Below are 14,686 nucleotides of genomic sequence, written 5' to 3'. Positions count from 1 at the left end.
TCCAATTTGGGCCATCTTCAGGGGGCTTGTATTTTCGTCTAGGGAGCTGCTACAAGGACTATCTGCCAACAAGCCAAATGGCAACATTTGGTCGCATTCGGCTGCTGCACTAATGACGCGAATCGGCCTAAATAACAAGCTGCTGGCATTTGGTCAACAAGTGGGATGGGTAGAAAGGGGAGCTAAAGCCAAGCTGCGTTGCCAACTCGGCAGTCGATTTTTCAGGCTCTCTAATGAGACGCAATGAGGAGGAGGAGGAGGAAGAGAAGGAGAAACCACAAAATGGAAATTATGTAAAATGCAACAGCAACCAGCTGCGACATTGGGCGTTCTTGCTGGGCGTGACATTCACTTAGATAGAATTCATTTAATTAAGTTGAAGTGGGCGGGTGCGAGTATGCGGCTAACAACTTATTTTTGCCTCAAGCAGTCAGTGAAATTACATTCAATATAAAAGAAGTAAGTAGTCAACGACTCGGATGTCATTAAAGGTTATTCCAATGAAAACAAGTTGAACTTGTAGCAACTAGATTCGACATGGAGTTGAACAAGAAAATTAATCTTACAGTCAAAGAAATGCAAAAATTTGACGTCGAGCGGATCTTTCGTGATACGGATGAGCCGAAGTATTCAATGTGTTTCTCAGACGATGGAGAACTTCTGGCAGTCTGTGATCATGAAAACCTCTGTTTATATGATTGCCTCAGCTTACAGAAGTTGTCTCAGGTGCATATGCGACGATTTCATTCAGAATTGATTTGTTTTACCCACCAGAAGCATCGACTGTTGCACAGCTCCACAAAGGTAAGCCGAAAATCAATTTGGGTAGAATTTCGATCATGAGTTTTCATAAAACAATACAATTTTTTGGTATATTTAAAAGCACAACTAAAGATGATTAATAAGTTATTATGGAAACAATTTATTTTAAGGAAACAATTTAAAACAATTTAGAGATTTTTACCAAAAGTCTCAACAACAAATGCAATTGAATTGTATTTTAAAACTTTTAGAAGGATTATGCAATACGCTGTTTGGATTTGAATAGACACAAGCATGTGCGTCTTTTAAGTGGCCATACAAAGAGGGTGAGAGCCCTTTGCTTTCAGCCCGGCAGTCAGCATCAATTCTTGAGTGCTGGTTGGGATAATCGTGTCTATATATGGGATTTACGCAGCTCCAAATATACGCAACATTTTGATTATCTACACAGTCCATTAGTGGCCTACGATCCCGATGGCTTGCTCTTTGCGACCAGCAGCGACAATGAACGCATTGAGGTCCACGATGTGCGTATGTTGAGCTCGAAGCCATGCCAACAATTTGGCTATAAGCTGAAAAAAGAAGCCAAATGGACGCAGTTGCAGTTTGCGCCCGATGGCAAAACCCTAATGGTGAGCACAGATTACTCTGGATGTTTTAGTGTGAATGCTTTCAATGGTGGATTCCATCTCGACTACACTGGATACCAAAATGAATCTCGTCTGCCGACGCAGTCCTGCTACACGCCCGACTCCCAGTTCGTTTTAGCCGGCGTGGACAAGGGACGAGTTCATGTTTGGAGTGCTGAATGTGGTCAAACTGTAGCGGTGCTTCACAGCAATAGCCTGGAGCCAGTGCGATGTCTACAGTTCAATCCCAAGCAAACGATGTTTGTCACCAGCGATTCGATGACTCGCTTCTGGCTATCCAAAACAAATGAAAACAACGAGCAACAAGTCGAAGGAAAACGTAAATTGAAGTCAGTGGTACACAAGATCACGCCCATCATAGATTTGACGACCATGGATGACAGTGAAGATGATGATGATGATGATGAGGAAGAGGAGGAGGAACAGCAACGTATCAACAACTTCTCGTCACGCAGATATTTCGGGCCAATGCCAAAGCGATATCCTTGTATTCCGCCGCCGGCCATAAGGCAAAGGCGTCGCTTCTGGCATCCTGTTTGGCAACGGAATGAAGATGACAGCCCCGAGGAGGGTGAACTAAATGATGATGACTAAACGAGAGAAGAACTAGCAAGAGATGGAAGATATTCTTACTTCTCAGTGACCGTGACAAATATCAGTGAGTTTGAATAGAGAATAACTGAAAGAATCCCTTAAAATAAAATCAATAAAAATGTAACTCAATTTCAAAGCCATATTATTAATAAATATAAAAAAGTCGTCAACATTTACTGCATAATCATAGCCGTAGTTTTTATGTTTTGATGAACACAAGATAACCGATTTAAAACAAATTTCATTGGAAATCTAATCAAAGGGTCTTCAAGTTTTAGAGTTTTCATGAGCTCCTATTCGTCTCAGACTTATTTTCCAAACTGCTTGTGAAAATATATTTAATAAGAGACTTATGGACATTGTTGATTATAAATTTTGAGACTTCAGCATCGATTGGCTTGAATAAACACGATATTATTTCAATAGAAATATTAATATACTTCCCAATAGAAATATTAATATACTTCCCAATAGAAATATTAATATACTTCCCATAGTTAAAATGTGATTGTAACATGTGTTCTACTGTGAATCCCAACGACTCGGTCACAGTTGCAACTCTATCAAATACGCATACACACATCCAGCTATCAATCAGCAGACATTCACACATCTAGAGTTGGAGTTTGGAGTTGGAATTGGATTTGGACTTGGGCAACAGTGCATACAGCAGTGTAAAGTTCCAGTTGCTGGGAAGTTGTGCAATTGCATTGCAGAACTGGTCGGCAAAGTTCCAAAAACTGGCAGCAGCACTTCACAGCTGGAGCATTACAAGAGTTATAACAACAACATGAACTAAAACAAGGAGTAGAACTTGAGAGCTTTTACTTTTGAGATAGACAAATTGTCGAGTTTTGCCAGTGAATTGCACAGTTGGCTGCCTTCGAGACCCTTTATTCTGACAAGCGTTTCATTCAATTTTTGCCACCCATTTTTTTTTTTTTTTTTGTTATATTAATGAAATACCCCACACAAATTGTTCTTAAACTTTTGCGTAAAGCTGCTCGAAACTCTAGTTGAAGAAATGGTCAAAAGACTATCACGAAAGTTCTCTTTACAGGACTGTTGAAAACAGTTCAAACTGCTAGGAAGTTAGCGGTCTAAAGTGTTAAAGTTTTTTACTTAAAATTATCTGTATTAGAACTGCAATTTACTACAGAAGTAAAATAAAATATATATTACATTTTAAAAACTTTTACTTTTAATGTAATATTATTATTATTTAAATATCTGGCTAAGAATTTTAAAGAAATTGCATATGAAATAATTCAGATAAAACAAATGTTATCAAAGATAAGAATAAATTCAAACAACATTTCAATTTAATATTTCAATCTAATATCCAGCTAAATAAGCGCTCAAATATACCCAAAGGCAATTGAGACTGCCAATCACATAACTGTAATAAGTATCTTTAATCCCTTGGGATTTGGATTCAGCTTATTTTTATCCATACGCAAAAGATACATTTGCATAACAGCAACGTTTAATCGAATTAAATTTCAATGTTGAAACGTGCCAAATGGCTGTCAGTTCCAAAACTCAATCTTTTTGAATAGTTTTTGGAAAAAGTAGAAGAAGACGATGAATAAAGGGAATAGAAAGAAATGAAGGTTGTAGATGGAAAACCTATAACAAGAATATTGATTACGTTAATTAGCAAGAAATGTTGCTAGTCGAGGGTAAGTAATCACAAATTAAGAAGCTTGCGACAAATTTGCTGCAATTGGCGGAAACGGAAGCGCGCGTGTCGCCATTTTGATTTGCCATTGCCATCGCTATTAGAATTAGTGGGCCATTGTTCTTCTTATTGACTTTGTCGTTGATGTTGTTGTTGCTGCTCAGCATCCTTTGAAGCGCATCAACGCCGCACGCTCTCAGGCATAGTAAAATTAATTAAAAGGTGCACAAGAATCGCAAAAGAAACGAAAAGCAGAGCGTGACCAAATTGTAAAACAAAATCCCAAACTTAACATTCCCCCCCTCTCCCTTCCCCCTTACCAACCAACTGGCCTCTTCAGCCACTCCACCTATCCAGAACTGTTATTGTGAAATGACGCAAGAATATTTAATGCGCTGCTCTTTGGGGTAATAAAAGCGGATTTCTTTTTGGGCTTAGCTCGCAAATCTTGTTTGCCTTTAATTCGAGGGGTTGGGGTTGGCCATGGTGAGGTGCAGGTGACGCGGAAGGGGGAAAACATGAGCATGGCCCGTTGCTCTTTTATGAAGTATGAAAGCTAAGAAACAGCGAAAAGTTTTCTGTAAAACTTCGTAGTCAAAGTCGAAAATTATTGAAGGGAATTTTGCGTTGTTGTACTTGAGGAGTCCAATCAATTGCATGCATCGCTGCGAACAAGCCCAAGAAAAGGAGCAGGAGGGATAAGAAGAAGAAGAAGAAGAAGAAGAAGCTGAAGCTGAAGCAGAAGCAGAGAAAGTTGGGTAGCAGGTCAGTTGGGTATTATAATAAAAGTGATTTAAAGTCGACTACAATCCATACTTATTATAAAGAATCAATTCGACCTCAATGCCCTACAAGTGTGGCTGGATGGGGGTTGGGTTGGAGCGGCGAGGTTGTTTGCTAAACTTTTAAATTACAGTACGGGCAGTTTCAATAATGTCAGCCACCCCAGATCCTCACTTGCCATTTGTCACCCACCATTTGTACCTGATGACCTCTGCTTGAATGTCCGAGGTACTTATAGGCGTCAAAACTTTTACTGTGCATTATTGAACTACTCCGTTTGTTAAGCCTTTGCCAACGGGTATAATGAGTATACATATTTATATACGAAATCATAAAGTCTATATTAATAGGCTAAACAAAAGGCGTTCATCCATCTCGCTTCGTTTTTATGTTTGTCGTTTGTGATGAGAATCATTGTTTCTTATTCATTAAAAATCCATTATAGCTGATGAAAATGGAGCTATCCAAACCTATAAATTGTTCAAAATTAAACGATTAAGTAAAGTTTGAGGTATCAGCGATCATCGTAAACTACTGCATCCAAAAAGGTCCTTCAAATTGTACTTAATATAGTGAAAATTGCCATTTCCTTTTATTAACTCAAGGGTATTAAAATTTCGACAACTCAAAACTAACTTTAATTTTTCTGCATTTTTATCTTTTTTTTTGTACTTGTTCCTTGAGACTTCAAAAAGGACTTTGACTCTCCTTCGTTCGACAAAGTTGTCTTGGGTTGTTACTGCAGGAGTTGCTCAAGAAATGTCTATTTCCGCTTGGGGCGTAAAAATAACAATCGACTTGCAGTCTGAATACATCACACAGTCTTAGTTGAGAGGGGAGTTGTGGAGGGAGTCTAGCTGAACGAAGGACGTTCGCCAAGTTTCGTCCATTTTGCTATTGCTTTGCGTCGCTTTTTTAAGACGCCGGGATTAAGTGGATTTTTAAGTGGCAGCAGCAAAAGTGGCCACGGGCCAGCTCCGGCTTAACTTTGCGGCTTAGGCCGCCCATCCCTGGTGACACAATTACATGCACGTTACCAGCAATTCCCAGGACTTCTCCCACTCATCCCCGAAAACATCCTCTTTCCGCTTGGAATAAAATGGCTCAGGCATTGACATGGACAGCACGTGCTAATGGGCAGTTTTTGGTGGTTCACCAAATAGCAGACGGGCGGATATTTGGACAGTTGGGCAGTTGGCTTTTTGTTCTGTGTGTGTTTTGGTGCCGCAATTGTGCCCCGTTGATTGGTTTCCAAATTAGCAAGCAATTTGGGTGCGAATCGCAATTGCAGATCAGTTATTAACTTTTCGTGGCTTTCAACAAGTACTTGATGGTAAATTCTTGCACTGTCAGTGCTTAAATGAAATCAAATTGAACACTGATCTTACCCAGTAAATGCAAATCAATTAAAGTTGCACACAAGTTGATTTTATATTTCTTGTTTAGGCAGAACAATTAAATTTAAATGACAGAGCTATGACTATTCAAGATATTCCACAAATGTTTAGCTCAATTATTTGACAGGAAACTTTCAGCAAAACTAATTTAGCAATAAATACAAAAGCATTTATAGCCAACCCGAGGTGTTCCCCTCAATTTGGTCAAGTGTAGTCAACATTCAAAAGCTCATTTGGGACGCTTCAACGCCTGCTGATGAGTTTTGAGGCAATGCGGAACATTGATTGATCCTTGCAAAATGCTGTCCGAAAACTATAAAACTCTGCCTGCCAGGCAATGGTTAGAAAAACAGCAGCAACAGCAGCAACAACAACAACAAGCAACAAGCAGAACAGCAACAATTCAAAGCCAACTCGAACTGTTGTCCGTAGGTTCAATTTGGATTGTGATTGCCTCAAATTAACCGACCGTTTTGTCCTTCCGTTTTGGGTCTGGGGCAACATTTGTGACGATTTGTCAGTTGTCCACTGGCCAATCTAACTGTCCCTTTTTCACTTGATATCTCATTCCCTCTCTCTCTCTCTCTCTCTGTCTAACAGTTGACAGTCTAGTCAATCAGGCATTCAATCAAGCAACTCATACACCACTCAAAATTGCCGCTCTAAACTTTGATTTTCCAATTTTGACACGCCTTTTGTAATTGGAAGTTTTCGTTTAGCACACACCACCCCCCAACCCCCCTGTGGCACAACAAGTATGTACAAACACAGTAGTGGCATGTTGATTTGCTTTTAAGTGACCTTTTATGCCTTTAACTGCGTAACTCGCGGCTTGGCCAATGCCTCCATTTATTTGTTTTTATAGCTTGTCGAGAAAAGCTGTTCGCTAGTTGGTTGGGGGGAGGTTTTGGGGTAGCTGCTTCATTGCAACTTAAAGCTCAACGGTTTCAGCCATCGCCATGGGCCTGGCATTGGCATCAGCATTGCTATCCCTATTGCAGTTGCAATCAGCTTAACAGTAACTAGAAAATAAATTGCATTCGATTTTGTTTTTCTCTCATTTTTATGCCCTGCAAGGTACATTCAGCTAAATGGGGTATATTCTTTATCAATTTAATGTTTCCTTATGAAAATTTTATAAGGGATGAGTTGAAGTTAGAAATTGTAGAATTTATAATTAGTGTTAACAATAAAGATAAGACAAACCTTAGTCACCGAAGTAATAATTTACTGCAGTAGAAATCACTTTAAAGTCTTCCAAAAACATGTTCAAAATTTAAAATAATCATTTTTCCTAATCTTGTACTAATTTTTTCATAGTACTGCTGGATATGATGTAGTCAATCATTTGTCCCTTAAATATTTTAAGTTTTACGCTGGCTTTTTGTAAAGCTTTTGTTTTTCGTTTTTTTTTTGTCGCTCGCAGCCTTTAGCAGCTCGTTTTGTTATGCTTTTTGTTTTGCGTTCTCAAATCTCTTTGCTGCTACTGCCACTGCGAGTGCCTCTGCTCCTCTGTGCTTCGCTCTGCTGCGCCATCTGCCCATCAATCGTTATCTTTTGTCTTTGTGTGCTTGTGCTGTTCGCAGTGTGGCCAAATGCGTGATTGGCCAGCGCGAAGCCGGACAAAACGGAACCGTAATGAAAACAAAGCAATGCAAAGCAAAACAAAACGAAAAAAAAAACACGAGCTTCAAAGACGACAAGAACCAAAATGCAATTGCTGTACAAACTAAGTGAAAAATTGTGCGCCACAGCAAATGTTGTCAATGTGGGTGGTTGGGTGGTTGGTTGGGCGGTTGGTTCACTGGGCAAATCTGTCAAACACTTTTGTTTTTGTTAGTGCAGCTGGCCAGCTTAAAATTGGTATTTTTATTCTCTTTGGGCGATCAGTTGGCCAGAATTGCAGTGACGCAGTGCTTAACCAATTTGTTGTTGACCCGCCCGGCACAAATTGAGGCCAAAAGTCGTTTGCTCTGATTTTTGCCCAACGCCAACAAATTGTCGCCCATTAAATACCGCAGTAAACTATTATTTAATTGAAATTTCTCATAGCATCCGCTATTGAGAATTTATGCTGTTCTTGTAACTCAATATTTGTGGCAATTAAACATAAAGAGAGCTGTGCAACGTGATGAAATTAAATTCAATTTAGTTGTGGTCTGCTAAATGCATTTGAGTGGCATCTAAAAGAAAATTCACAGCACAAGTGTTGACCCTAACGGAACGCAAATGAACCACTGGAAACACTGGAACCACTCGAACCACAAAGCATACAAGTATTTGAAAAACACACAGCAAACACAACTTTTACATAGCCAGTGGGCAACACTCTTACAACTGGCACTCCTGCCAAGTGCAACTCAACATTGGCCAACTAATTGAATACGCTAGATCTACTATAAATTAGATTGCCATATGTATATATTTGACTAAGGCTAGGCTCACCTATACTAGAAAAATTTGTAGTCATAGCACAGATGCTTTCCCAATCCCTCAGAACTAGTTTAATTAAACGAATTAGTTGACATGGAAAAAGAGTGTAGGAGTATAAGGAATGTTTGATGTTGGCTGTCCTTAGATTTTAATTAAAAATCAATCGATTGCCACGATTTGATTAGATTACAATTACACTTGCCATGCACACTTTAGGACAGCTATCAAATTTCTTATATTATGTCTACGCCGTGAAATGTGGGCATAAATCATTGGCCATTGTCCGCCCGGCGGTGAGTTCATATTTTAAGGCAATTAGACACCTCAGTGGCCGTAATTAAAGTAAAACTCCAGACAGGTGGCATTAAACGAGAATTAAACCACCACCTGACACTTAATTATTGTTCTTATTGTTTGGTTTGTCATTGTTCTTTTGGGTGCTTTTTGTGTTTGTTCCGGGCCAAAACGCTTAATATTTATTTTCATTTTATGTTAGCTATGAAAATGTGATTTATTTTTTGGGAGGGGGTACATACTGGTTGGACTTGAAGGCAGGCGTGGTCCGGTGTACGTCATTAAAATCAAAAATAAATGCGAAAGTGAAAGTGTGTGTGAAATGCTGAGCACATAAATCAAATTTTATTACCTAAACGACAATTATTTTGCCACAAAAATCAAAACGAGACTCGAACAAATGACAGCGCCAGCAGACCGACAATGTTGCCATTTTCGAATATCTTGCAGATTAATAGTGAATAATAAAGGGTATGCTTGGATTGTGTGCAATCATGTCACAGGCAGGAGAAGGGTTATATGTTATAATACTTATCAGTTGGATTTTGCACTGTAAAGTGAGCAATTATATAATAAAATTGATGGTCTTAAGCAATCAACATTTTAAGTAAAGAGCAACCTGCAAGTCTATCAAACTTAATTAAAGTAATAACATACACCCCATTGCCATATAAAGTAAAATATGTTACATTTGTACAGAATAAACTGCCAGTTAATCGTTCCAAGTTTCCTGAAGTAAATAGTTCAAATAACTAACGCATTTCTAGGCAATTAAAAAAATGCAGGTTTTAGTCCTATAACAGGATGACTGTTAGTCAAATATACTCAACTAATTCCGTTATTGGTTGGTATTTTTTTCTAGCGGGTTTATAAATAAATGCGAAGCTTCATGTGACAGGGACACACGAGGCAGGCTTGATTTATGGCTAGGAGAAATTCTCATATGCAGACAAAATTTGGTGCTAACAATGAGAGGAAGCCAAAAGTTGAAATTGATCACAGGCTGCAACGGAGGACGGGTGTGTGTGCAAGGGGGTTACTTGTGTCTGGCTGAACAACGTAGCGTATGAGTTATTTTAATTACAATAATGGCATGTCAATTAGAAAGCTGACACTGTGACACTTTTGGCCACAAGGAAAAGCAGCCAATTAATTACTCAAGCGGCATTAAATGCGGTTAGCCGTTTTGCCCGTATTGAAATAAAATCAATATAAATAAAAGTAAAAATGAAGTGAAAGCAAATTAAAGACTTAATATTCTTAAATAAAAATTTAATTTTCATTTTATTACATTAAAATTGTAATATTTTCTAAAGCAATGAAGTTCCAGCAACATTTACTTACAGAATAAAAGAATGTACAAAAACTCAAGCCAAACTGCAATGAAAACTTTGGTAAATTAATAAAGATAAATCTTTTTCATAATTAAATAATAATACCTATAAAAAAAATATTACATTAAAAAATATATACAAATTGAAACTGCAACTAAAACTTTGCCAAGATAATAGAATAAAGTAAGCAATTTTGCCGCAACTGAATCCACTAGTATCTGCAGAATATATATTTTAATTATGTGCGCGTTAACTAATTAAACCAACATAGAAGTAGCAACAGTATACAACACACACGCACACACATACCACACACATGAAGTGAGTGGGGGGTAGAGTGGGCGTGGCTAGTCAAACACGCAGCAAGTTTTTAAGCCCTATTTGTTAACTTTAAGCCAGCGAGCAGCAGAAGAAGGGGAGTGGATAATGCGTTAGGGGTGAATATGACCAAATGGGCACAAGTAGCTGTGTATGTGTGTGTGTGTGTGTGTGCGTGTGTGTGTGTTGTGGTTGTGCTGAGCAAATGAAGTGCGCTGCGATGGTCGGTATGCGAGTGAAAGCAATGCGGCATAATTCCTTGTTAGCTGCAAGCAGTTATAGTTTCATATATAACATGTATATTTAGATGTAGATATAAATATAGCTGAAGGCGTAGGTGTAGCTGTGGGCTTAGTTGCCGTTTATGAGGTATGAGGTAAGCCTTGCCTAATGGAAGGTGGCCAATGTGGCTTAAATGGAAGGCGTAGCAGATGTCAGGATAACGACAACATTCTATTTAATTGAAATAGTTGATTTTAAAATGCGTTTAATATGCAGACAGAAATAAAGAGAGAGAGAGAGAGAGAGAGGAGGAAAGGGGGCTTCTCTAATTGAATTGTTAGTAATATATGTTATGCTAAATGAATAATTGATAAATAACATTTGTTAACTGAAGCTCTATCTAAATTTCTCTTTAGCAACTGGCGAATGTATAATTTGGGAACTGAATTGAGAAGACGAAAGCTGGCTTTCTTTGCCTTATGCCATTTGTACAACTTGCAACTTGTTTGATTTGGCTAACAGACTCGAACCGGGTGCAAAATGAAGCAAACTATATTTATTTGCCTTAAGTCAATCAGAAATGAAAAGGTATGTTTATTGCATTAGTATTTTGTTCATTTATAGCAGAAAAATGCCATAAGTCGATTGGCTCGCATGCGTTTGAAGTCTTTTACAGGATAAACTGAATCTGTTTATAGCAGAGTTGTAGCACGCTTTAAAATGAGTATCACGTGCCACAAGCCGCATACACACACACACACATACACACACAAGCGCACATTCCGAAATCACACACACACACACGTACAGCGAATCAAGGTGAGGTGTAAACTTTATTAAGCATACGCCATGTGCGGTGAGCGTTTCTCCTTCAATTCCCTAATCATTTGACAGCTGCTGCTCGGCAGCTTAAAGTTTACTCGGGTATTAAGCGAATCGTTGGCAGCAAGCACATATTTTATTTAATATTTGTTTGCTTAAGCGCATCATTTGTAGTGTGTATTAGTGCTTGTACGTGTGTCGGTGTGTGTGTGTTTGTGTGTGTTTGTGTGTGTCGGTGTGTGTGGTGTGCGTTTGTTTATTTTTACTGTCAGTTGTCAATTATTTTTATTGGCAGGTATTATTATTTTGTGTGCACATTTCTATGCAAATTGTCACACACACGCCACTGAGCCGCAAGAGTCAGTAAGAGAGAGCGCGAGAGAGAGACAGAGAGCGAGATAGAAAAAGAGAGAGGGAGTCATGTGTTTAGTATGTATGTGTGTGTGTCTGTGTTGTGTGTTTGCGGTTTTTGGGGGCGCGTCTAAACTTGCATGTCATTGACGCTTAATTTGTTTGCTTGGCTTTTTGTATGTGGTGTGACTCATGTTGTTTTTGTTGTTCGTGTTGTGCTGCTTGTCGTTGCTGTATGCCACAGATTTTGCGGTTACACGAGCTGCAGACTGTAATGACTGAACAATTAGTGCGGCTTTAATCCGGCGACACTTTGTTTAGCAGCTGTAGGCCCTTAAGCTACAAGGCTATAAGCAGAAAGTTGCACTTCAGCAGTAGATTGATACTCTGGATTAAACTCTGTAAAGAAAAGTACAATTCAGAAGGAGAGAGAAATATATATATATATATATATATATATATACAGAGACAGAGAGAGAGAGGGAGAGGAGGGAACTCCTTGGATATTTAATCTTATAATTACTAATTTCTATTTTATTAAGTCCATAAATTGAAATATTTTGGTAAAACTGCTCTCAAGTATGGTTTGTTATTTATATTTCCAGCTAAGAAAACATTTGAAATACAGTTCATAGCAAGTGCCATTCAATCCCAGTCATACTTAATAATACTAATCTGCAGCAACAAAGTAGGAGACAGTTTGATCACTTAAATTGTTCAACAAATTGAAGATGTTAATGTGAATTGACTGTCATTTTCGCTTTGTGGTCGGTGCTCGAGTGAAAAGCCTCAAAAGTTTGGCATATGCATTGGTTGCCGTTGTTGTGATGATGTTGTGTATTCTTTGCCTTAAGCACTTGGCAAACATATTTGCCGATATCCATATCCAACTGCAGCCGGCATGAATTTGACATTTGACTGTTGCTGGCTGTTGATGGCTGATGGCGATGGTTTGCTGGCAACAACATGCCCGCCGCCCTCGAATGCACATTTGCAATGCAACAGGAAACAATTGAATTTGCATAAAACAGAAGCGCACACGAGCATTTCCATTTGCCATAGCCATTTCGCAGTCTTTGCATGCACCGATTTTATTTCATTGACTCTGCCCCATTTTTCGGCCCCCGTTGCTCGGGTCATTGGAAACACAACTGAACCGAACCGAAGCTCATATACGAGCCGAGCTGCCAGCAAAGATGCCTAGTTTTCAGTTAACTGCTTCCCATTTTGGGGGTCTGATGGTTTCTTAATGAGCTGCGCGCCACCAAAATGCAGTCATGGCCCAGCGTGGATGCCCATTAAATAAACCAATGTTATGGCCGATGAGTGGCCGCAGTTCCAGTTCCTGCTCGAGAAATCCAATTGCCAATTTAAATTGCTGTGTACAGTGAAAATAGGAACCATTAGTTATGGTTATTTAATCACAAATTTCAATTATATCTACAATAGCAATATTTTATTCCTACAAGTCGTATTCGATAATAATAAAAAATATGTAATAAATGTATTTATACCTTGAACCCATTAATACGGGGCAGGTAGGGTTGAATGAAGTTGAGCAAAAGGGAAGCATCTTGATCAGCATCGGCACTGATGTTCCTCTCAATGAATAAGTCAATCTAAGAGGGTTTAAGGGCTACACACTTTAAATTATAACAATTTTACTTAATTTTAACAGCTGTGTGCAGAGCATCTTCTAGTTGAGAGCATTCTAAGTTGTTTTCAGTTTAATTATCTAACTCTTTCATACCAAAACCTTCTTTAATTTTATATTATTAATTTTTAACACAAAAGCTATCTAGTTGAGCCACTGTGCAACGTGCAGGATCACCAGAGTCTGCCCATTTGCAGCTCTTCAGAATTCGTTTAACTCTGCGCCACTGCCAGCATTTTCATTAATAATTGCACATAGAACGATTTCTGGCGATTAGCTTACGCCTTTTTGCTGGCAGTTGCAACGAAAATGAAATTAAATTACCAAAAATATTGGCGACAAAGTTGCAACTCCAAAATGAGTTTTAAATTGAGTGTGTGTACAAGTGGGTGTCTGTGTGTGTATGGATGTGTGTGTGTGTGTGTATGTAAACTTTTTTGCATCTACAAATCTAGAGGGAGCGTCTGCTGATTAATTAGCATTTTTTGTGATGATTTATGCGTTCTGTGTAATGAAATATGCTACAGGAACTGCGACAGAACCCAAGTGTGTGAGAGTGTGTGTGTGTGAGTGTGTGGCATGTGTGTGTGTGTGTGTGCTTGGTTTAGATAAGAAAATATGCTCGACGGGCGAAATGTGTCGCTGGCAGAGTTAATGTACTGTAACAGCTTTGAAAGGGTTTTCAGTTTTTTGGGTTTGAGTTTGGGTTTGGGACTGCCTTTTTGATATTGTGCGCCATTTAACACTATAAAATTATTATCATGCTTTCTTACAGCCATCATAAATAAAATATGATAAAAAATATATGCAACAATAACAGCAAAAAAAAGAAAGGAAAGGAAAAGAAAACGAAAACGAAAAAAAGAACAACAAAAAAACCATTAGCATAAATTGTGTTTTGGGGGCGTGGCTGGGCCCGTTATCAGCTCGACAAGGCAATAAAAACGTTTAGTAATTATTGAAGGACTTGAAAATTTTTCTTGGGCGCCCATTCAATGTGCAAGCACGTCGATAAAGGGAGGCGCCACTAAGCACAAACACAAATAAACTAATATAGTTATCAAAACTACAGTCGTAAGCGTGTCTGAGTGGTGCTAAGATTGTGTGTGTATGTGTGTGGGTGTGTGTGTGTCGATGTGTCTATGTGTGAGTGCACGTGTGTGTCTGTCGACACGCAAGTTTGCCGTCATGTTCTATAAACTATTTCGATAAGTTCAACGATAAAATTGTTGGGATTTTACCCTATTACCAAATATAAAAGAAATCCACAAACATGAAATTTCGTCTTTCTTTGTCAAGTCAATGAATATATACCCTTTAGGCAAAAACAAACTTACGGATATTCTGATATATTTGTCAGCTGCTGATAAGACTATAATAACGTTTATAGC

General features: G+C 38.6%; 1 protein-coding gene across 1 annotated transcript; it reads left to right on the top strand.

The window, feature by feature from the left end:
* Positions 1–432: 432 nt before the first annotated feature.
* LOC6561965 (WD repeat-containing protein 82) lies at positions 433–2,141 on the top strand. The gene is made up of 2 exons (XM_001988993.3): positions 433–804; positions 1,014–2,141. Exons 1-2 carry the CDS (start codon positions 538–540, stop codon positions 2,004–2,006), a joined length of 1,260 nt encoding a protein of 419 aa, XP_001989029.1. The 5' UTR covers positions 433–537; the 3' UTR covers positions 2,007–2,141.
* Positions 2,142–14,686: the final 12,545 nt, after the last annotated feature.

The sequence above is a fragment of the Drosophila grimshawi genome, unplaced genomic scaffold, assembly GCF_018153295.1.
Source record: "Drosophila grimshawi isolate 15287-2541.00 unplaced genomic scaffold, ASM1815329v1 contig_1377, whole genome shotgun sequence".
In the NCBI taxonomy this organism is placed as follows: Eukaryota; Metazoa; Arthropoda; class Insecta; order Diptera; family Drosophilidae; genus Drosophila; species Drosophila grimshawi.
The sequence above is the reverse complement of the archived record's forward strand: the minus strand, read 5'-3'. Positions and strand labels throughout refer to the sequence as shown.